This window comes from Nerophis ophidion, linkage group LG03 (assembly GCF_033978795.1).
Source record: "Nerophis ophidion isolate RoL-2023_Sa linkage group LG03, RoL_Noph_v1.0, whole genome shotgun sequence".
NCBI classification, from domain to species: Eukaryota; Metazoa; Chordata; class Actinopteri; order Syngnathiformes; family Syngnathidae; genus Nerophis; species Nerophis ophidion.
Window position 1 is genome coordinate 77,331,997 of NC_084613.1, and position 25,541 is coordinate 77,357,537.

The window sequence follows — 25,541 nt, forward strand, 5'->3', positions numbered from 1 at the left end:
CAAAGTGTACTGACTTGTTGGAATACCTACTCAAACTTCTTCTGCCCAGGTGAGAGACACAATTTGTAATCTACAATAAAATTTGCACGGAGCAAGGAAGCAGAAGACCACTCGATGTAAACACAAGGACACACGGTAGTGATCACAGCACCGCTATAAATAGTTTGTCTGCGTTAGCGCTCATAATAACAATATCATTAATACTTGGTTAATATTCAAGGCACAAAATGTATATAGAGTATCGTGTACGGTTTTTGAATGGTTAAATATTGGATTTTATGGGGGAAATAGTGGAGTTCCCATTGGCTCTGCAATAAGTGGACTTTTTAAAGTTAAAAGTTAAAGTACCACACATTAGGTGTGGTGAAATTTGTCCTCTGCATTTGACCCATCCCCATGTTCACCCCCTGAGAGGTGAGGGGAGCAGTGGGCAGCAGCGGTGCCGCGCCCGGGAATCATATTTGGTGATTTAACCCCCAATTCCAACCCTTGATGCTGAGTGCCAAGCAGGGTCCCTATTTGTTATAGTCTTTGGTATGACTCAGCCGGGTTTTGAACTCCCAACCTACTGATCTCAGGGCGGACACTCTAACCACTAGGCCACTGAGTAGTTATCTAAGTTCATATATAGAATACATTTATAAAAATCCATCAGTCGTCATGTCTTTAATAATGATTGTGAGCGATAGGCAAAATTCCCCAAAAAACGTGCCATTCCCTTTTAATTTCACTGTTTTTTAGTATTCTTCCTAAAATGTAGTTTTATATTTCGACAACTGTTTTTTGCTATGCGTGTGATGTATGCATTGTTGGACAAGTACAGAGTTACAGTGAAAAAGTCGATAGATTTGAGTTACACTCTGAGAAAACAGTTCATAAGCATTAAAGCTACCGACACATTGGGGTGTAAACACTTTTTTAAACTGTCTAAATTCCATAATCAATGCTACATTTTGGACAATACACTTCCAATACACGATTGAGTGACCGGAAACATATTTACTCTTTTTGAAAAATAGGACACGGTGGCCTTTTATGCAATGGTTGTTCATGTTGGCATCCTTCCAACCTTTGCAACTGTAACTAATTAACCACGTTGCCCAACTTAACGAGGTGCTAATGTTGATGAAATACAACTGTGCTGTCATCACTGACATCTGCATCACCTTAAAAGGTAGACGAGGCTAATGTGCGTTAGTTTAACTTGGTCCTTAAAGGGGAACATTATCACCAGACATATGTAAGCGTCAATATATACCTTGATGTTGCAGAAAAAAGACCATATGTTTTTTTAACCGATTTCCGAACTCTAAAAGGGTAAATTTGGCGATTAAAACGCCTTTCAATTGTTCGCTGTTGGAGCAATTACCTTTCACCCGTGATGTCACAACGGGAAGCAATCCGCCATTTTCTCAAACACATTACACACACCAAGTCAAATCAGCTCTGTTATTTTCCGTTTTTTCAGCTGTTTTCGTACCTTGGAGACATGTCTCGTCGGTGTGTTGTCGGAGGGTGTAACAACACGAACAGGGACGGATTCAAGTTGACTTACGTGGAGCGTGCTAATCAGACATTTCAATGGTCACGGCATGCTAATCGATGCTAACATGCTATTTAGGCTAGCTGTATGTACATTTTGCATCATTATGCCTCATTTGTAGCTATATTTGCATCCAGCCTTTCCCTACACCCACATTTAATGTCAAACAAACACACACCAATCGACGGATTCAAGTTGCACCAGTGGTCAAAAGATGCAATCGTTGGTTAGAATTCGTCCTCGTTGCCGTTGTCTGTCGTGATAGGGCTCAATAGCTTCAGTTTCTTCTTCGATTTCGTTTTCGCTATCTGCCTCCACACTCCAACCATCCGTTTCAATACATGCGTAATCTGTTGAATCGCTTAAGCCGCTGAAATCCGAGTCTGAATCTGAGCTAATGTCGCTATATCTTTCTATTCTATCCGCCATGTTTGTTTGTATTCGCATCACACAGTGACGTCACAGGAAAATGGACGGGTGGATATAGCGATGGTGAAAAACAGGCACTTTGAAGCAGTTTTTCGGAATATTCCGTGATGGGTAAAATTTTGAAAAAAACTCTGAAAAATAAAATGAGCCACTGGGAACTGATTTTTATTGGTTTTAACCCTTCTGAAGTTGTGATAATGTTCCCCTTTTAAGGGAGACACTTTTTAATTGGCAAAAACAGTAGATTACAGTGCAACGGGGTTAGCGAGCCCTGCACGGCCTTCCTTCGCGAGGCGGCTGGTGAACCGGGTACTATGGCTAATTGCGGAGGGAAAGAAACAAAATTAAAGTGCACGCCAAACTTGTAAATGCCGTGGCCGGGTGTAACGTCTTCTAGCAATTGCGGTTGTGCTGCTCGAAAATAAAGCGATATAAGTACAGCTTGTAAAAGGCCTTTTAATGGCGGAGTCGGATTGGATTTTCTCACATTACACACCAAGTTGCATAACTCAAGGAAAAATGAAGTGCACTCAGCCGGAACCAGCAGAGGAGCTGATTATTCAGTCTTGATTAGTTTGTGATCACAGGGCATACCAAGCAATTTGTACAATCCTTTGGCATGCTCGGCACCTAAAGTTGACACCTAACTTGTCCTTGTTAGGGTCTCTCAGTAAGCTGGGGGCCCAAACCAAGTTTAATGAAGAAAACAATACATGCATTATCCTGATACATTTTGTTGTTTATGAAAGTAGTGGCAGAGGGGTTAGTGCGTCTGCCTCACAATACGAAGTTCCTGCAGTCCTGTGTTCAAATCCAGGCTCGGGATCTTTCTGTGTGGAGTTTGCATGTTCTCCCCGTGAATGCGTGGGTTCCCTCCGGGTACTCCGGCTTCCTCCCACTTCCAAAGACATGCACCTGGGGATAGGTTGATTGGCAACACTAAATTGGCCCTAGTGTGTGAATGTGAGTGTGAATGTTGTCTGTTCTATCTGTGTTGGCCCTGCGATGAGGTGGCGACTTGTCCAGGGTGTACCCTGCCTTCCGCCCGATTGTAGCTGAGATAGGCGCCAGCGCCCCCCGCGACCCCAAAAAGGGAATAGGCGGTAGGAAATGGATGGATGGATGGATGAAAGTAGTAATAGACTAATTTTACTGTCCTTAAGTTTGTTCAGTATGAAGTTTAGTTATTGTACATGACAGTTCAAACCTGGTGCATTATGGGGTGAAATTCATTTTTTTGTAAACTTTCATGAAGAATCAAGGTATCAGTTTCTAAAAAAAACGTAATAACTTGGCCAAAAACAACATGATTGACTCTGGTGGAAAAACCACACGATGTAAACGGGCAAACATTTGTGGTCCATGGCACAATTGGGTTATGTAGAATATCGCATCATGTGGGACCACAATATATCGAACTTAGGTGTGTTTTTGCTCCTTGGACGTCAAAAGCTGTGTAGTTGTACACAAAATTCAACCAAAAACAATAAACATAATGTTATATTATATATACCTACAAACCCCGTTTCCTTATGAGTTGGGAAATTGTGTTAGATGTAAATATAAACGGAATACACTGATTTGTAAATGCTTTTCAACCCATATTCAATTGAATGCACTACAAAGACAACATATTTGATGTTCAAACTCATAAACTTGGTTTTATTGGAAATAATAATTAACTTATAATTTCATGGCTGCAACACTTGCCAAAGTAGTTGGGAAAGGGCATGTTCACCACTGTGTTACATCACCTTTTCTCTTAACAACACTCAATAAAGGTTCGAGAACTGAGGAAACTAATTGTTGAAGCTTTGAAAGTGGAATTCTTTCCCATTCTAGTAGTATGTCGAGCTTCAGTCGTTCAACAGTCCGGGGTCTCCGCTGTCGTATTATACGCTTCATAATGCGCCACACATTTTCCATGGGAGACAGGTCTGGACTGCAGGCGGGCCAGGGAAGTACCCGCACTCTTTATTTACAAAGCCACGCTGTTGTAACACTTGTCTTGCTGGAATAAGCAGGGGCGTCCATGATAACGTTGCTTGTATGACAACATATGTTGCTCCAAAACCTGTATAGACCTTTCAGCATTAATGGTGCCTTCACAGATGTGTAAGTTACCCATGCCTTGGGCACTAATACACCCCCATACCATCACAGATGCTGGCTTTTGAACTTTGCGCCTATAACAATCCGAAATGGTTATTTTCCTCTTTGTTCTGGAGGACACCACATCCTCTATTTCCAAATATAACTTGAAATGTGGACTCGTTGGAGCACAGAACACCTTTCCACTTTGCATCAGTCCATCTTAGATGAGCTCAGGCCCAGCCAAGCCGGCGGCGTTTCTGGATATTGTTGATAAATGGGTTTGGTTTTGCATAGTAGAGTTTTAATTTGCACTTACAGATGTAGCAACCAACTGTAGTGACTGACAATGGTTTTATGAAGTATTCCTGAGACCATGTGGTGATATCCTTTACACACTGATGTCGGTTTTTCCTGCAGTACCGCCTGAGGGATCAAAAGTCCGTAATATCATCGCTTACGTGCAGTGATTTATCCAGATTCTCTGAACTTTTTGATTATTTTACGGACCATAGATGGTAAAATCCCTTAATTCCTTGCAATAGCTCGTTGAGAAATGTTGTTCTAAAACTGTTTGACAATTTGCTTACAAATTGGTGACCCTCACCCCATCCTTGTTTGTGAATTACTTAGCATTTCATGGAAGCTGCTTTTATACCCAATCATGGCACCCACCTGTTCCCAATTAGCCTGCACACCTGTGGGGTGTTCCTTATTTGTGTTTGATGAGAATTTCTCAACTTTATCAGTATTTATTGCCACCTTTCCCAACTTCTTTGTCACGTGTTGCTGGCATCAAATTCTAAAGTTAATGATTATTTGCAACAACAAAAAAAATGTTTATCAGTTTGAACTAGGGATGCACCGATTAATCGGTAACTGAATATATTCGGCCGAATATGGCAAAAAAAAGCCACATTCGGCCTTCGGTGGAATGAGTTAAAAACAAGGCCGAATAGTGGCGTGTGATGCAATTTTTTGACGCGGTGACGCAATCAACCAACGTGCAGTGACGCGGTGACGTTGGGATATGTTGTGTACTTGTATAAGTGTATGAGGTTACAAACACACACTTATTGAGATTTAGTGGGGCCTCTGTTTACATTATTAGCCTGTTGTGTAGGCTACCTGTATAAGTGTAAGAGGTTACAAGCACACACTTAATTGAGATTTACTTGAGCCTTCTGTTTACATTATTAGCATATCTACTGTGGCTAAGCAGATTTTTGCCAAAAGGACAATAATTCCATTTGTTGTGGGTTTATCCACTTAAATGCGCTTTTTTTTTTTTGGAATGCATGTTTTGTTTGAAGGCCTAATATAAATGAAAAACTTTGTGCTTTTTTTGAAAAGCAAAGGCTACTGGAATATTAAAAAAATGTCAATATTCAATAAAAAATTACTTTATTTGAAAAACATGTCTAAATATTTATTCTAGGCTATTTATGAAATATAATTTTTTTTTTTTAAAACTGCATTCATTATTCGGTATTTGGTATTCGGCCTTCGGCCAAGCGTTTAAGTTTTATTTGGCTTCGGCCACAAATTTTCATTTCGGTGCATCCCTAGTTCGAACATCAAATATGTTGTCTTTGTAGCATATTCAACTGAATATGGGTTGAAAATGATTTGCAAATCATTGTATTCTGTTTATATTTACATTTAACATGGTTTCCCAACTCATATGGAAACGGGGTTTGTATGTATATATATATATATATATATACAGTTTGTGCTTTTATGATTATAATCATGTTTTATTTTGATTACGTGTAAGAGTCTTTAGAAGCGCTATATAGTGTAAATGAAATGAAGTTTTTCTATCAAAACCCCTGTGAAGGTAGAATTAATATCACAGCTTTTATTTCGGATGTCATTGGATGTTGCGAGCACAATCCTAATGTTGCTGCGGGATGGTGCATTTAGAATTACGTTGGCTACAGCAGAGCTCCACCACATTATGTTTTACTGTATAATTAGTTGTGCAGCTTAAAGTATGGTGTTTAATTTCAGACTAATTGAAAGATTGTTCTGAAGACTCGCTCCAAGCCTCGGAGGAAGCGCTGAAATAATGGAACATTGAATCATAATTTCCCCACTGGAGATGGCTTCTGAGCTATTATTTTATTCCCCCCCCCTCTCCCTTCGCTCCTCCTAATTCCAATCTGTCTTTTCTTCCCCTCTGTGTGCCAACAGAACCTAGAGAATGGGCTGCGTCCAATGTAAGGATAAAGAAGCAGCAAAACTCACCGACGAGCGCGACGCCGGCCTCTCGCACAACTCGGGCTACCGCTATGGCTCCGACCCCACGCCGCAGCACTACCCCCCCAACTTCGGGGTCACTACCATCCCAAATTACAACAACTTCCACAGCACCGCCACGCAGGGGGTCACCGTCTTCGGAGGCGTGCACTCGTCCTCGCAGTCGGGCACGCTGCGGTCCCGAGGAGGAACAGGTGAGATGTCCATCGATGGAAAATCAGTTTTAATTTAATTTACTACCATTTTAAGATAAGCATCCATCCATCCATTTTCTACCGCTTGTCCCTTTCGGGGTCCCGGGGGGTGCTGGAGCCTATCTCAGCTGCATTTTGGCGGAAGGCGGTGTACACCCTGGACATGTCGCTGTCTCATCACAGGGCCAACACAGATAGACAGACATCATTCACACTCACAGTCAAACACTAGGGCTAATTTTAGTGTTGCCAATCAAACTATCCCCAAGTGCAGGTTATTGTATGCAATTAGTTCCATCCATCCATCCATCATCTTCCGCTTATCCGAGGTCGGGTCGCGGGGGCAACAACCTAAGCAGGGAAGCCCAGACTTCCCTTTCCCCAGCCACTTCGTCTAGCTCTTCCCGGGGGATCCCGAGGCGTTCCCAGGCCAGCCGGGAGACATAGTCTTTCCAACGTGTCCTGGGTCTTCCCCGTGGCCTCCTACCAGCTGGACGTGCCCTAAACACATCCCTAGGGAGGCGTTCGGGTGGCATCCTGACCAGATGCCCGAACCACCTCATCTGGCTCCTCTCGATGTGGAGGAGCAGCGGCTTTACTTTGAGTTCCTCCCGGATGACAGAGCTTCTCACCCTATCTCTAAGGGAGAGCCCCGCCACACGGCAGAGGAAACTCATTTTGGCCGCTTGTACCCGTGATCTTATCCTTTCGGTCATGACCCAAAGCTCATGACCATAGGTGAGGATGGGAACGTAGATCGACCGGTAAATTGAGAGCTTTGCCTTCCGGCTCAGCTCCTTCTTCACCACAACGGATCGGTACAACGTCCGCATTACTGAAGACGCCGCACCGATCCGCCTGTCGATTTCACGATCCACTCTTCCCTCACTCGTGAACAAGACTCCTAGGTACTTGAACTCCTCCACTTGGGGTAGGGTCTCCTCCCCAACCCGGAGATGGCATTCCACTCTTTTCCGGGCGAGAACCATGCAATTAGTTTATTATTCCAATTAAAAAAAAGTTTGTGAAAATGTGTTTACAATACAAAAGTCTGCCTTGAAAGCCACAATGTTGTAAAGTTAAAGTTAAAGTACCACTAATAGTCACACACGCACTAGGAGTTGTGAAATTACTTTCTGCATTAGACCCATCCCCTTGTTCCACCTTCTGGGAGGTGAGGGGAGCAGTGAGCAGCAGCGGTGATTTAACCCCCAATTCCAACCCTTGATGCTGAGTACCAAGCAGGGAGGCAATGGGTCCCATTTTTATAGTCTTTGGTATGACTTGGCCAGGGTTTGAATTCACACAACCTACCGATCTCAGGGCGGACACTCTAACCACAGTAGCAACACAGTACACACAAGTGATGTTGGTTAGAAAACAGGGAAGTATATTTCGGGGTATATCTTGCAGGTCATCTGGGGAGTGACCAACAGACCCACAATCAGGCAAGGCATCAGTTTAGGCGGTGGCCCTTTCTTGTTAAGGCGGCCGCCTTAACAAGATTTTTGAATTGTTGCTATTTTTAGAATATTTAAAAAAAAATCTCATGTACCCCTTGGCATACCTTCAAGTACCCCCAGAGGTACGCGTCCCTCCATTTGAGAACCACTGACATAGGCCTCTGAGGTAATAGTCTCAGGAAGTAAGCATATCTCCGCTCAATTAGACACTGTATTTATTCACAGTTGATTGTTTTTTACTGTAATGTTTGGATAGCTCTAAAATGTGTCCTTTAAAAATGCGCCACAAAAACACTTCAGGACTCAAACCCAAGTCTGCAAACCAAAATGGTGGCCTCTTGTTACTATTAATATCCAGTCACCACTTCCGAAAGGCCAAACAGCCTCTCTGGCAGAGGACGGTCGAGCAAAAACTGTTGACTTTACTAAAGTGAAATGAAATACGGTCTGTCAGCAAGACCTACTTTTGGCGCCACGTAGTAACCCTTAACAATTTCGGTGCCGCATGGAGAAATCTTCGCCCTACTTTACTCCTTGTTTTTTTTTTTTTTTACGGCGAATGATCTCAAATGAGCTCCGTCACATCAGAGACATTTTGCTCTTTCCTATTTTCCGCCCAGTCCTGTCGTGCCCCGATACATTCAATCGAGCATGGCGGAAGATGGATGTCCACCAGCTAAGAGTTAATGGAAAACGGGGTGACCCAAATGATTGCTGGAGAGACGCACAGGCTCGCTCTCTTTTTATATCTTAATTTATGCACTATATGTTTATCACTAACTCTCACTTTGATGTCAACCACAGCCCTTTTTTTCTGCATCTACTTCTGTGGAGTCAGCCCCACATATAAAAAAAAGATATACTGTATATAAATATATATACAGTGGGGCAAAAAAGTATTTAGTCAGCCACCGATTGTGCAAGTTCTCCCACTTAAAATGATGACAGAGGTCTGTAATTTTCATCATAGGTACACTTCAACTGTGAGAGACAGAATGTGAAAAAAAAAATCCAGGAATTCACATTGTAGGAATTTTAAAGAATTTATTTGCAAATTATGGTGGAAAATAAGTATTTGGTCAACCATTCAAAGCTCTCACTAATGGAAGGAGGTTTTGGCTCAAAATCTCACGATACATGGCCCCATTCATTCTTTCCTTAACACGGATCAATCGTCCTGTCCCCTTAGCAGAAAAACAGCCCCAAAGCATGATGTTTCCACCCCCATGCTTCACAGTAGGTATGGTGTTCTTGGGATGCAACTCAGTATTCTTCTTCCTCCAAACATGACAAGTTGAGTTTATACCAAAAAGTTCTATTTTGGTTTCATTTGACCACATGACATTCTCCCAATCCTCTGCTGTATCATCCATGTATCCATTTTGGTATAAACTCAACTTGTTGTGTTTGGAAGGAGAAGAATACTGAGTTGCATCCCAAGAACACCATACCTACTGTGAAGCATGAGGGTGGAAACATCATGCTTTGGGGCTGTTTTTCTGCTAAGGGGACAGGACGATTGATCCGTGTTAAGGAAAGAATGAATGGGGCCATGTATCGTGAGATTTTGAGTCAAAACCTCCTTCCATCAGTGAGAGCTTTGAATGGTTGACCAAATACTTATTTTCCACCATAATTTGCAAATAGATTCTTTAAAATTCCTACAATGTGAATTCCTGGATTTTTTTTTCACATTCTGTCTCTCACAGTTGAAGTGTACCTATGATGAAAATTACAGACCTCTGTCATCATTTTAAGTGGGAGAACTTGCACAATCGGTGGCTGACTAAATACTTTTTTGCCCAACTGTATATGCATATAGAAGATGTAAGGCGAATGCAAACTTAGTCTTGGTTTGAACTGAAAAACCATGTCAGCAATAGTGTTTGTTCCTGCACTACGCCGTGGTGCACATCTCAGACAATCAAATCGTATTTGACACTTCCAGGCCTATTAGCAGATGTCGGGATCAGTGAAGATAAATGAGATTTGTCTCCTTAATCTGGACCTCATGCTTTGAAGCATTGGGAGGATGCTCTGTGAAGGGGAATTGTCAAGTGTTGCAGAAACCATCACATTGACTGTGAAGTTTTTTAGTCAGTTGAAGTCTAGGTGAGGTGATAACCGTAGGTTCTTGGTGTTTATCTCCAGTAACTTCACCCCCCCGGCTGTAATAGCCAGCAGCTTTGCATTAACTCTTTAAGACTCCACGCCTTTTGGCTTTGAATTGGCTTCCCTACTGTGTCTGAAGCTCCACAGAGCTGCGGGATGTTCTCGTGCATGTCCGTCACAACAAACATGGTATGGTTCATTTCTTTCAGACATGAAGGAGCATCACGTGGACTCATTCGTACATTTAAACATTTCCGAAAAAGAGGATAAAGCAGAGCTTATTTAATCTTATCTTTTTTCCATGTACATCACAGTTGTCAAACTCAGGGCCCACTCGAGGTCATTTTATGTGGCCCACGAAAGCCTAGAAAAATGTGTCAGAAAAAGTACTTTAGCTCGGTTGGTAGAGTGGCCGTGTCAGCAACTTGAGGGTTGCAGGTTCAATTCCCGCTTGTGCCATCCTAGTCACTGCCGTTGTGTCCTTGGGCAAGACACTTTACCCACCTGCTCCCAGTGCCACCCACACTGGTTTAAATGTAACTTAGATATTGGGTGTCACTATGTAAAGCGCTTTGAGTCACTTGAGAAAAGCGCTATATAAATATAATTCACTTCACAGTTTTACTAAATGTGTTTGTTCTTTCGGTTTTGACCGAAAAAAAATTACATGTACTTCATGTAAATTGTATATATTTGTATTCAATATTATGTGATGTTGTAACAGATTATATTATCATGCATTACATTTTCTCTTGTAAAGTGAAGTGAAGTGAATTATATTTTATATAGCACTTTTTCTCTAGTGACTCAAAGCGCTTTACATAGTGAAACCCAATATCTAAGTTACATTCAAACCAGTGTGGGTGGCACTGGGAGCAGGTGGGTAAAGTGTCTTGCCCAAGGACACGACGGAAGTGACTAGGATGGCGGAAGTGGGAATCGAACCTGCAACCCTCAAGTTGCTGGCACGGCCACTCTACCAACCGAGCTAAACCGCCGTAAAAATATATACTCAAATATCTGCTCGACTTATGTATGAATCTGTAATAATAATGTCATCTTAATTATGTAATGTTAGTTACATTTGTATGAGTTAATGTTGGAAAGTGGTTATTATCGCTAACAATAATGCACTCTCCGTTTCCTGTTTCCCAATAATATAACAAATATTAAATTATCATACGTTACAAACCTGTACCATTAGAATACAAATATCTATACCATGGGTGTCAAACTTTGGCCCGCGGGCCAAATTTGGCCCGCCGTGCAATTTCATTTGGCCCTTGAGGCATTATCAAATTAACATTAGAGCTGGCCCGCCGGTACTATACACTGCATTCGCCGCTAATACTCATACTTGCCAACCCTCCCTATTTTCCAACCATTCTCCCGAACTTCTCCAGATTTCTACCCGGACAACAATATTGGGGGCGTGCCTAAAAGGCACTGCCTTTAGCGTTGTCTACAATATGTTTTCACGTCCGCTTTTCCTCCATACAAACCGCGTGCCGGCCAAGTCACAAATATATATGCGACTTATACACACACTTAAGTGAATGCCAGCATACTTGCTCAACAGCCATACAGTTCAGACTGAGGGTGGCCGTATAAACAACTTTAACACTGTTACACATATGCGCCGCACTGTGAACCCACACCAAACAAGAATGACAAACACATTTCGGGAGAACATCCGCACCGTAACACGACATACACAACAGAACAAATACCCACAACCCCTTGCAGCACTAACTCTTCCGGGACACTACAATATGCAGCCCTCGCTACCACCTAACCCCGCCCCCCACCCCCAACCCCATCCATCTCATTGTTATTTTATTTTAAGATTTATTAGCCTGTGGAAAAATGGAATGTTGATATTTACCTCAGAAGGCTGCAAATAGAAAAGAGGCATTAAATGTTTTATTTAAATTGTATTTATTTTACCATTGATGTTTTTTTTTGTTTTTTGTTTTTTGAAAGTTGATTTTGCACTATTAAGTTGTATAAGTGGGGCTTCACGGTGGCAGAGGGGTTAGTGCGTCTGCCTCACAATACGAAGGTCCTGCAGTCCTGGGTTCAAATCCAGGCTCGGGATCTTTCTGTGTGGAGTTTGCATGTTCTCCCCGTGAATGCGTGGGTTCCCTCCAGGTATTCCGGCTTCCTCCCACTTCCAAAGACATGCACCTGGGGATAGGTTGATTGGCAACACTAAATTGGCCCTAGTGTGTGAATGTGAGTGTGAATGTTGTATGTCTATCTGTGTTGGCCCTGCGATGAGGTGGCGACTTGTCCAGGGTGTACCCTGCCTTCCGCCCGATTGTAGCTGAGATAGGCGCCAGCGACCCCGAAAGGGAATAAGCGGTAGGAAATGGATGGAAGTTGTATAAGTATTACTTGTTTTATATTCAGTGTTAAAGCAAATCAGTGTAGCAAACTGAGCAATAATTAACATTTTATTCATGCATTTTCTCTTGCTACTTCAAGGTTTGAATGTTTGATTTATTCATTATTGTTGTTTTATTTTCAAATTTATTATCAGCCTGAGGAAAAAGTTCATTTTGATATTTACTTCAGAAGGCTGCAAATAGAAAAAAGGCACTCAATTTTTATTTAAATTTTATTTGATATGCCATTGATATTTTTTAATTATTATTATTATTTGAAACTCGATTTTGCATGTCACTATAGTGCAGGGGTCGGGAACCTTTTTGGCTGAGAGAGCCACGAAAGCCAAATATTTAAAAATTTATTTCCGTGGGAGCCATATCATTTTTTCACACTGAATGCAACTGTGTGCATTTTTTAAGTAAAATCAACATTTTTAGAGTATTATAAGTCTCTAATTATTTTTAATAACATTATTTCTTGAACAGGTGCGGTAGAAAAGACGGATGAATGGATTAAAATGCGTGAGAATGTTTTGTATTTTGAACGTTATTTTTGACACTGTGATTACCAGCGGAATTATTGATTACTTATCGTGTTAAGCAATGTCAGCTAAGATTCATCTGAGAGCCAGATGCAGTCATCAAAAGAGCCACATCTGGCTCTAGAGCCATATGTTCCCTACCCCTGCTATAGAGTTATATAAGCCTTGCTTGTTCAATATTCAATGCAAAACTTGTTTGGTTCCCTATTAAAAGGTTAATTTATTCAACCCTCGGCCCGCGGCTTTGTTCAGTTTAAAATTTCGGCCCACTCTGTATTTGAGTTTGACACCCCTGATCTATACCTTTGGCCATTCTGACCCAGTAATTTCCAGAAGTTATCTCATCCTGTGAGAAGTCTCCATTTTACTAATGATTTCTAATGTTGCAAAAATGTGTAGAATAAAAATTAAAATACAACATTTCTGTCAACGAAGATTTGCATCAGCCTTTAATAGTAGGCTACTATAGCTAATATAGACACTTACATCATGTGTTGCCTTCATTTTAACACTTATATAAGACTTTTGAAGTCATTTTGATAGAAGATTAAAATAGCTAATATGGACTTACATCATGTGTTGTCTTCATTATAACACTTTAAATTATTTGCGGCTCCAGACAGATTTTATTTTATATTTTTGGGCCAATATTGCTCTTTCGACATTCTGGGTTGCCAACCCCTGGCTTAGATAACTGTCTGTGTTATCAAGAGTTCTGTTGTTGAAAAAAATTAAACCCAGTTGAAATGCTTACAAAATTAAGTAAGTCCAGAAAAATGACAGGAAAACAGACACACAAGCACTGAGGCAGGGGTAGGGAACCTATGGCTCTAGAGCCAGATGTGGCTCTTTTGATGACTGCATCTGGCTCTCAGATAAATCTTAGCTGACATTGCTTAACGCGATAATTATGAATAATTTCGCTGGTAATCACAGTGCTCAAAATAACGTGCAAAACATAAAACATTCTCATGCATTTATATCCATCCATCCGTTTCTACCGCACCTGTTCGAGAAGTCGCATTAATGGTAAGAAGTATTTTATGTCACGATTAGGGGAGGAGGTTGCAGCTTGCTGCGGGGTTGTTCTCCCAGGAAAGCAGACGGACTACTCGGGACATGGCATTTAGGTAAAAACATGATTTAATTTTAACTAAAAAAATATACAAACAAAAATCGCTCACAGGGGAGGCACAACTTGGGCTAAAGAACAAAGCTAACGCATAAACAGACTAAGAACGTAAATCAAACAAAACTTACTTGGCATGGCATGAAGCACGAAACTATGGCAAGGCATGAAACAAGTCAGCACAGGGCGACTGACTGGCAAAGACGAGCTTAAATATTCCCTCTGATTAGTGCTTGGGAAGCAGGTGAGCGGGCGTTTTGTCCACCAGAGACAGGTGGACAAAATGAGTAACCAAGGAAACCAGACAAGGGAGTGGAAAAAAAAAACAGGAACTTAAAGAGTTCAAAGGACAAACAGCACGTGGCCAAACAAAAACATGATCAACAGATATGACATTTTATTTATTATTGGTTAGCTTCAGAATAACAGTGTTATTAAAAAGAATAAGAGACTTATTATACTCTAAAAATGTTGGTCTTACTTAAAAATGCACTCATTTAGTTGTATTCAGTTTTTAAAAATATGATATGGCTCTCACGGAAATACATTTTGAAATATTTGGCTTTCATGGCTCTCTCAGCCAAAAAGGTTCCCGACCCCCGCACTAAGGAAATAACTCCAAAACCAACAAATAAGGATTACAAGACACATTTTTGCATGCAAAGAAAGTAATTTCAGATTAATAGTCATTTACTAGTTTGTAAGAAATAGTCACCGTGGTTGCTGTGTTCAGTGGGGGGTTGCCTCAATTGATGAGGAACAATGACGCTTGTGTGAGTGACACAGCTTGTATTGTAAATGTTGGTGAGGGAAAAGTGCTCCCATAAAATACATGACTGAACATTTTAGATAAACGCGTTGGTCACCCTCCAAGTGAATCACAGCCGAGCGGATTAACACTGTAAAAAAAACAACATAACACGTACACAGTGTGAGGGATAAAAGGGAACGTTATTAGGAAAGATCAGAGGCAGAGTGTAGTCAGTGGAACAAGACAGTAAAAGAGATAAAAAGAGGGAGCGTAGGAGGAGCATTGACATTTCATCGTAAGCGCTGCATGTGTTTGACATATGGACTGACCCGGTAATGAAACCACAACCAAAAGCACGCTAAGGCCACACTTATCACGATGCACCCAGGCCTACCACCCCTCATTCTCAAAAGCAACGCCCTGCGAGGTCATTCACTGGCCGTATCAAAAAAAAATATATATATATAACAATCCCTTGGTATAACCACAAAAATGTGTTTGTCACTAAGCATGTGACTTGTTCTTACTTTCAGGAGTGACTCTGTTTGTGGCTCTGTACGACTACGAAGCTCGGACCGACGATGACCTCAGCTTCAGGAAAGGGGAGAGGTTCCAGATCCTCAACAGCACGTAAGTTTGAAAACATGTGCGTGACAGCACTGAAGGGTGGAGCCTTGATTAGTGCGATCAATCTGGAAGTTAATGCTTCACATGTGGCCTTTTTATATAGAAAAACCAACCAACCCCCAGAAGTGTGGCTCAGAGGCTGTTTTAGACCCTCAGCTTGCTTTGAACGGTCTTTAACATATTGTAATAATAAAATGAATTCCTTATTAATTATTAGGTGTTACACTAATTTTCTTTGTCGTTAATAACATACAGCTGTTTTGTTCAGATAGCTTAGCATATATTGAGCTACACTGGATTAGTTGGGATGTATCAAAGTGCTCACACTCCGCGTCTTTATGGGGCCCTTTATGACATCCCTCCATGTTTTTTTTTCTCTTTAAACACTGTTACATATTTCCCAGAGGACAACACAAAATGATCTAATTTGAACTACCCAGCACATGAATTGGCAGATGTGAGGCACACGTTTGCACGGCCATTTGTTGCTTAGCAGAGTTCATAAAGCATCATAGGCTGACACGTGTGTTAATCTAACCGCATCCATGTTGTTGCCATTTTAAAATGAAACTGGTGTTTTTGATCAAGCAAAGAGTTGGTTCCATCTGGACTCAAACTGTCGCCATCATAAAACCTTTATGAACTATACTCAACCATTCTTTAAGTAACATTTTAATTGCCGTTCAAGTGTTAAGACAGGGATTCCCACACTTTTTCTGCAGGCAAGCTACTATTCAATTGACCAAGTCGAAGGGATCTACCACATTCGTACATATCAGGGGTCGGCAACCCGTGGCTCCGGAGCCACATGCTGCTCTTTGGCCACTCTGATGTGGCTCAGCTGCATAATCGCCGACCCCCCCAATTGTTTCGGGGTGTTTCCGGATTTAAGTGCCCGGGGTTAACATCCTCCGATTTTCACTCTGACCACAATATTGAGGACGTACCGTGATGGCTTTACTTTTAACGCCCTCTACAACATGTCATCGCCCGTGCTATCTGCGTGCCGGCCGGACGCGTGCATCTCGATGCTTCTATCGTCACACGTACGAGATTGCAAGGCATGTAGTCAACAACCATACAGGTTACACTGAAGGTTGTTATATAAACAACTTTAACACTCTTACTAATATGCGCCACACTGTGAACCCACACCAAACAAGAATGACCAACACATTTCGGGAGAACATCCTCACAGTAACACAACATAAACGCAACATAACGATTACCCAGAATCCCTTGCATCCATGACTCTTCCAGGCTATATTATACACCCCCGCACATCCAAACCCCGCCCTACTCAACCAACGCACGGAGGAGGGGGGGTTTGGTGCTAGCGGGGTGTATAATAAGCAAAATAAAACCTAAAAAGTTATGGGCCGATTTTCATTCAACTTTAAACTTTCCGGATCATGTTTACTACGTTACCAGACGTTAGCATTTTCTGTGTATACTAAACTAGCAGCCCCACAGAGACAAAGGTTGTGGATGAATGACAAGAGTGTTCACTCCGGTTTTTTTGGGGGTTTTGCTATAGATAACTCTCAAAAGTTAGGCGGATTTTCATCAAGTGATTACATTTCGAGTGTGCTCCAGATCATTTCTACTACCTTACCTTTTGCTTAAGTTACCAGTCTCAACTTGTGTGTGTGTGTGTGCTAGCGGCCCCGCCTCCACCCACAGAGAGAAAAACCCTGGATGACTTCCAAGAAGGTTCACTTTCATTCTGTTAGTTTATATAGCACAAAAAGTTATAAACTGGATCACCGCTCGGATCCAGGACTTTTTTACTATTGCGAGGTAGAGCTTTTCTCGTTTTTACTTTTCTCGTTATTAACTCCATTGCTCATGTACTGAGCAGCCAGACCCTTTTCTACCTTATAACATTTTATATTTCCGGTTCTATGCTTATCAACACACTTGTCCTCTTTGCCATCACCAGAAAGAAAGAGCACATAAAATATAGTTTTTCTCCCTACATCCGCTCCAATTTAGTAAAATGTTGCGGTTCCATTTTAAGGAATGCCTGCAAAGTTTGTATTGGTCCCCTCACTACTTCCTGTCTGTTTGTGCTCTCTTCAGAGAGGGAGACTGGTGGGAGGCCCGCTCTCTCACCACAGGTGGAACTGGTTACATTCCCAGTAATTATGTCGCTCCGGTGGACTCCATCCAAGCTGAGGAGTGAGTGCAACTTTCTTTTGATGTATATATCTATATTTATTTATATGCATAAGACTGCCATAAATATATCAGGGTTCGCTTCTCTACTGCCTTTTTCTTTTAGGTTTCTTAAGCATATACAGAGATTACAACAAAGGATACATGTAAAGAAAAATAGTGTGACATTTTTAATTTTTTGCCCCGCAGCTGGTATTTTGGTAAATTAGGCCGCAAGGATGCAGAGAGACAATTGCTTTCCAACGGCAACGCCAGAGGCACGTTCCTCATCCGGGAGAGTGAAACAACCAAAGGTGAGTGGTTTGCAAACAATAACAACACTCACTATATATATATATATATATATATATATATATATATATATATATATATATATATATATATATATATATATATATATATATATATATATATATAAAATAAATAGTTGAATTTCCGACGGCACCTATCAAATACACAGTAATAAAAACACAGTTTTTCTACTAACTGTACTATGCTTGCTGGTTACTTTAAAAAACAACAACACTTACCTTTCACTATTTGAGTAACCTTTGTTCTGCCATTTGCGTATTGGCGAGCGATCTCTGAATCCGGGAACATCCTTCACGGATTTGTTGTAGACATCCACAAATGAGAACGGGATGTTGCTTCCAGCTATCCGCATAGCCATCTTTGTCTCAGCGTAAGATACACCATCGGGTCTCCATTTTGCGAGGTGGGCCATAATACTGAGTTGGGAACGATGCTGCGCTGCGGACGCTTTGTGCTTCGCTGACCGTTCATGACAGAGTATATCCGTTCGGCCGCCGTGTTCAATGGAGAAGTCTGTTCTAGAAAATTTACAGGCAACATCCCCTTCGAACTCTCCGGGATAAACTGAAATTCTTGTTTCCAATCGTTCTGGAACTTGCAAGCGTATTTCTTAATTTTGCTCGTCGACGGTGTAATATATTGGGTTGGAGTCAATAACCATGCGACGTGAAGAAGTTACGTCTCTTTAGATCAGGGACGGCGTGGCGCAGTGGAAGAGTGGCCGTGCGCAACCCGAGGGTCACTGGTTCAAATCCCACCTAGAACCAACCTCGTCACGTCCGTTGTGTCCTGAGCAAGACACTTCACCCTTGCTCCTGATGGGTGCTGGTTGGCGCCTTGCATGGCAGCTCCCTCCATCAGTGTGTGAATGTGTGTGTGAATGGGTAAATGTGGAAGTAGTGTCAAAGCGCTTTGAGTACCTTAAAGGTAGAAAAGTGCTATACAAGTACAACCCATTTATTTATTTATTTACTGTGGGCGTCAGAACAGACTCCCTAATGTATGTTCCTTGACTGCACTTAAATGTAGAATATATTTACATTCTATGTACAGTAGATGGCAGTATTGTCCTGTTTAAGAGGGTCACAACATTGAGTCAAGTCTGGAGCTGGAGGGGGTGTGGCCTCCAGCTCCGCCTGTATTTCAAGAGATTTTCAGGAGAAAATTTATCCAGAAAGGTTTTCTTTTTAGGCGCTGAATTTCGGGAGTGGCGCTGAATTTCGTTTGTCTCCCGTAAAATCCGGTAGGGTTTACAAGTATGATGTATATGTTGTTCTGTATTCCAGGGGCCTACTCCCTTTCCATCCAGGACTGGGATGACATCAAGGGAGATCACGTCAAACACTACAAGATCCGAAAACTGGACAGCGGCGGTTACTACATCACCACCCGAGCCCAGTTTGAGACGCTGCAGCAGTTGGTGCAGCACTACTCTGGTGAGCTTCCTGAAAGACAAACACTCCCTTGAGCTAGTCGACCGCAGAGCTCCATCAAGGTTGAGCAGTCCAAATATGGATCAGTGCAAAGTTATAACCTTTCATAAATCCCAACCTTTTGTATGCACTGTATCTGTCATTAAGTTTCATGCATTATTCACAGAAAAGTTTGGAAAAATCTTAACAAAGACAAACTAAATTCTGCCTCAAACTTCACATCATTTTTAAACAGAAGTTGCAATGGAACCTCGATTTACGAACACCTCTTTTCGCAAACTTTTTGGTTCACAAACTTAGATCATGCCGAATTTGCCTCTGTGTGCGAGGCACGTTATTCTTTTATTTTGTGTCCCGCTTGCAGCCATTTTGCCGTAGTTGATTGGTTGATATGTTCCTTGTGACCAATCAGGACATCTGTTATGAATAATGACGTCATTACCGCCATTTCCAAATGTAAACGATGTCTGTTCTCGAGAGAAAGGACGCTTCACGAGTAAAAGAAATTGATAAACATGTCAAAAATAAGTTTCGATGGGACTGGATGGAAAGGGAAATCACTGATACTGTTGGGAAGAAGGAAGTTAAGACTTTGTTCGGCGATTTTATTCGGAAAATCGATCGTCCCTGAAAAGTTTTGTGCACGTGGTGTCATGATAGTATTGACTATGGATCACGAGGTTTCAAGGCTTTGGAAGTACTTGCCAAACACCAAAAAACATATGAAACAACTTGAAGCAAGGAAAACGAACTTTTCACTAGCTGGTACTTTTGGATGTCAACCGAAAGGGAGCAAACCTTACGGACTTCATCCTTTGTTTACATCGACAACTGCCGTAGACATCGAGAGGAAAGATCCACCCAAACAACCCACTTTAGTTGCAGACAGGGTAGTTAATAATGAGGTAAGCTTATAAATATTTGCTTGCGAAATACGCATGTTTGTTTTAAATATTAACCAATTATTGCTTTGCGAAATTTAAATGGGTTTTTCTAAAAATAAAAAGCCACGTGAAAATATATTTTGAAATTACAGAAATTCAAAGAGTTGCATTATTTATTCCAGTTAACAATTTATTTGAAATAAATTTGCATATAATACTAGAGGCAGAAGTTGGCAATGAAATCCAAAAGAGAAGCTACAAAAGCAGAGACCAAAAGGAAAATGCAGGCTTCTCAGAAATTTGCAAGGAAAGCTCATGTTAGGGCTCTCCGAGCAAGTAAATGTGTGAAGTGAACTGAAGTAATGTGGTAATACTGTAAATAAACTGTAGATAATAACACTGTGAAATGAACACAAGATGTAAATATTAGTGACTAAATACTGTTGGGACTGAACCATATACAGTGATTCATTAGGATAATTGGGGTATGTATGTTCTATTAATGATGTTTTCATGTCTTTAAACAATGGGTGTCAAACTCTGGCCAAATTTGGCCCTTGAGGCAATATCAAATTAACATTAGAGCTTGCCCGCCGGTATTATACAGCGGCGGTGTCGCTGTAACACCGCATTCACCGCTAATACTCATACTAATGCAATATGCAAGCTTGGTCAACAGCCATACAGGTCACACTGAGGGTGGCCGTATGAAAAACTTTAAGACTGTTACAAATATGCACCACACTGTGAACCAACACTAAACGAGAATGGTAAGCACATTTCGGGAGAACATCCGCACTGTAGCACAACAGAACAAATACACAGAATCCCTTGCAGGACTACCTCTTCCTGGACGCTACAATATAAAAAAGTGTTACTAGCCTGTGGGAAAAGTTTATTTTGATATTTACCTGAGAAGGCTGCAAATAGAAAAGAGGCATTACATTTCTATTTAAATTTTATTTGATATGCCATTGCTATTTTTAAATTATTAGTATTATTTGAAACTCGATTTTGCATGAAGTTATATAAGTCTCGCTTGTTCAATATTCAATGCAAAACTTGTTTGGGTCCATATTAAAAGGTTAATTTGTTCAACCTTGGCCCGTGGCTTTGTTCAGTTTAAAATTTTGGCCCACTGTGTATTTGAGTTTGACAACTCTGCTTTAAACACTGAAATATTTTCTTCAAATGGTGCTGTCTTTTTTAATTTTAGCATGTTAAATTGGTGAAAAACCAGGAGCTTCGGGGGGCAACGCCCACCCTTGTCCCCCAGACCCGCTGAAATGTTTTCATTTTTTTTCTTTGTGGTCAAATCACATGCCTGCTGTTTATATTATTTTCATTGTCTGTCCGACAGCCAGGGCGGCGGGTCTGTGCTGCCGCCTGATCGTGCCTTGCCACAAAGGCATGCCCCGTCTCACGGACCTGTCCGTCAAAACTAAAGATGTGTGGGAGATCCCGCGGGAGTCGCTTCAGCTCATTAAACGTCTCGGCAACGGGCAGTTCGGAGAAGTCTGGATGGGTAAGTGATTTTGGGAAAACAAATGCAGTATCTCGCAAAAGTATGTACACCCTTCACATTTAAGCAACTGTTTTTATCACAGTGTTTCTTCCCAGTGCATTACAGGGATAAACATTTAAAGACTTTTGACAAGAACAAGAAAGTTTGATCACATTACGCCTGTACTGGCTCACCTGCACTGGCTTCCTGTGCACTTAAGATGTGACTTTAAGGTTTTACTACTTACGTATAAAATACTACACGGTCTAGCTCCATCCTATCTTGCCGATTGTATTGCACCATATGTCCCGGCAAGAAATCTGCGTTCAAAAGACTCCGGCTTATTAGTGATTCCCAAAGCCCAAAAAAAGTTTGCAGGCTATAGAGCGTTTTCCGTTCGGGCTCCAGTACTCTGGAATGCCCTCCCGGTAACAGTTCGAGATGCTACCTCAGTAGAAGCATTTAAGTCTCACCTTAAAACTCATCTGTATACTCTAGCCTGTAAATAGACTCCCTTTTTAGACCAGTTGATCTGCCGTTTCTTTTCTTTTTCCTCCTATGTCCCACTCTCCCTTGTGGAGGGGGTCCGGTCCGATCCGGTGGCCACGTACTGCTTGCCTGTGTATCGGCTGGGGACATCTCTGCGCTGCTGATCCGCCTCCGCTTGGGATGGTTTCCTGCTGGCTCCGCTGTGAACGGGACTCTCGCTGCTGTGATGGATACACTTTGGACTGGACTCTCGCGACTGTGTTGGATCCATTATGGATTGAACTTTCACAGTATCATGTTAGACCCGCTCGACATCCTTGCTTTCGTCCTCTCCAAGGTTCTCATAGTCATCATTGTCACCGACGTCCCACTGGGTGTGAGTTTTCCTTGCCCTTATGTGGGCCTACCGAGGATGTCGTAGTGGTTTGTGTTGTGGTTTGTGCAGCCCTTTGAGACACTAGTGATTCAGGGCTATATAAGTAAACATCAATTGATTGATTGATACAGTAGTCAGCTTCTACAGCAGTTAGGGTTGTACGACGGTACCAATAAATTATTGCGGTACTAATGAATTAAAAACCAGACTATACTGCCTTTCAAAAATACCGGTATTTTTTTTTTTTCATTCGCATGCTTCCGTGCAGCGCTGACGTACAGAGCCGAGGCGCATGATGTTGTTTGTGTCAGTGAGAAGCAGAAATAGCGTCAAGAAGAAAAATGGCACATAAAGGCAATTCTGCTAGTTAATAAAGAAGGTGCGTGAAACCCACTATGGAGGTATTTGGGTTTCAAAAATATTGATAAAGGGAAGCGACGCACTGCTTTAAAACATCAATCAATCAATCAATCAATGTTTACTTATATAGCCCTAAATCACTAGTGTCTCAAAGGGCTGCACAAACCACGACACAAACCACTACGCCATCCTCGGTAGGCCCACATAAGGGCAAGGAAAACTCACACCCAGTGGGACATCGGTGACAATGATGACTATGAGAACCTTGGAGAGGACGAAAGCAATGGATGTCGAGCGGGTCTAACATGATACTGTGAAAGTTCAATCCATATTGGATCCATCACAGCCGCGGGAGTCCAGTCCAAAGTAGATCCAACACAGCAGCGAGAGTCCCGTTCACAGCGGAGGCAGCAGGAAACCATCCCAAGTGGAGGCGGATCAGCAGCGCAGGGATGTCCCAAGCCGATACACAGGCAAGCGGTCCATCCTGGGTCCCGACTCTGGACAGCCAGAACGTCATCGGATCGGACCGGACCTCCTCCACAAAGTAGAGTGGGACATAGGAGAAAAAGAAAAGAAACGGCAGATCAACTGGTCTAAAAAGGGAGTCTATTTAAAGGCTAGAGTATACAAATGAGTTTTAAGGTGAGACTTAAATGCTTCTACTGAGGTAGCATCTCGAACTGTTACCGGGAGGGCATTCTAGAGTACTGGAGCCCGAAATGAAAACGCTCTATAGCCCGCAGACTTTTTTTGGGCTTTGGGAATCACTAATAAGCCGGAGTCCTTTGAATGCAGATTTCTTGCCGGGACATATGGTACAATACAATCGGCAAGATAGGCTGGAGCTAGACCGTGTAGTATTTTATACGTAAGTAGTAAAACCTTAAAGTCACATCTTAAGTGCACAGGAAGCCAGTGCAGGTGAGCCAGTACAGGCGTAATGTGATCAAACTTTCTTGTTCTTGTCAAAAGTCTAGCAGCTGCATTTTGTACCAACTGTAATCTTTTAATGCTAGACATGGGAAGACCCGAAAATAATACGTTACAGTAATCGAGGCGAGACGTAACCAACGCATGGATAATGATCTCAGCGTCTGTAGTGGACAGAATAGAGCGAATTTTAGCGCTATTACGGAGATGAAAGAAGGCCGTTTTAGTAACGCTTTTAATGTGTGACTCAAAGAAGAGAGTTGGGTCGAAAATAATACTCAGATTCTTTACCGAGTCGCCTTGTTTAATTGTTTGCTTGTCAAATGTTAAAGTTGTAATATTAAATAGAGGTCGGTGTCTAGCAAGACCGATAATCAGCATTTCCGTTTTTTTGGCGTTGAGTTACAAAAAGTTAGCGGACATCCATTGTTTAATTTATTTATTAATTAAAGTATATTAATCAGACCTGTACAATAAGTTCAAAGGTAATGTAGTTACCTAGCTCCCCTGGGGTCCACATACAGTGCCGTAGAGACACAACTGCTTAACTTATTGACAATTATTGACAAACCGCCCACGTAGTGCAAACTAATGCTTGTGAAACAACTGAACTTTGTAAGAAAATGCTTCAATCTGTGTTTTACCTGCTACATGTCTTATCTGTGTAGTTTCAGCCATAGTATTGTTTTTAGTATTTACTAATGATTAAATTAAAGTACAAACCAAAAGCGACAACAATAATCATGAAGCCTTTAATACAATGTCAATAAACCATTCTATGTTATTTGAACCTAGTACTACATTATGGGAGACTATATGTAATATATCCATCCATCCATTGATTTTTTTACCGCTTGTCCCTTTTGGGATCGTGGGGGGTGCAGGAGTCTATCCATCCATCCATTTTCTACCGCTTATTCCCTTTCGGGGTCGCGGGGGGCGCTGGCGCCTATCTCAGCTACAATCGGGCGGAAGGCGGGGTACACCCTGGACAAGTCGCCACCTCATCGCAGGGCCGACACTAATAGACAACATTCACACTCACATTCACAATCTAGGTCAATTTAGTGTTGCAAAACAACCTATCCCCAGGTGCATGTCTTTGGAGGTGGGAGGAAGCCGGAGTACACGGAGGGAACCCACGCAGTCACAGGGAGAAAATGCAAACTCCACACAGAAAAATCCCGAGCCCGGGATTGAACTCAGGACCTTCGTATTGTGAGGCAGACTCACTAACCCCTCTACCACCGTAAAGCCCTGCCAATTATTAGAGCCGTCCAAACCGCCCATGTAGCGCAAACTAATGCTTGTGAAATGACTGAATTTTGTAAGAAAATGCTTCATTCTGTGTTTTACCTGCTACATGTCTTGTCTGTGTAGTTTCAGTCATAGTATTGTTTTTAGTATTTACTAATGATTTAATTTTTCTTAAAGTACAAACCAAAAGCGACAACAATAATCATGAAGCCTTAAATACAGGGGTCGTGAACCTTTGTGGCTGAGCGAGCCAAGAAGCGAAATATTTTAAAATGTATTTCT

At 41.8% G+C, this 25,541-nt stretch overlaps 1 protein-coding gene across 2 annotated transcripts in view; it reads left to right on the top strand.

Annotated features, from left to right (window-relative positions):
- Window positions 1-25,541, top strand: part of LOC133550069 (tyrosine-protein kinase fyna) — a 98,516-nt gene that overhangs the window by 43,756 nt on the left and 29,219 nt on the right. For both annotated transcript variants that reach the window (XM_061896094.1, XM_061896093.1), the window contains 6 exons: window positions 6,260-6,519; window positions 15,440-15,536; window positions 17,616-17,714; window positions 17,901-18,004; window positions 19,310-19,459; window positions 21,701-21,865. In XM_061896094.1, the coding sequence (XP_061752078.1) occupies window positions 6,270-6,519; window positions 15,440-15,536; window positions 17,616-17,714; window positions 17,901-18,004; window positions 19,310-19,459; window positions 21,701-21,865 (865 nt within the window). In that variant the 5' untranslated portion in view covers window positions 6,260-6,269. The remainder of the gene's footprint in view (window positions 1-6,259; window positions 6,520-15,439; window positions 15,537-17,615; window positions 17,715-17,900; window positions 18,005-19,309; window positions 19,460-21,700; window positions 21,866-25,541) is intronic.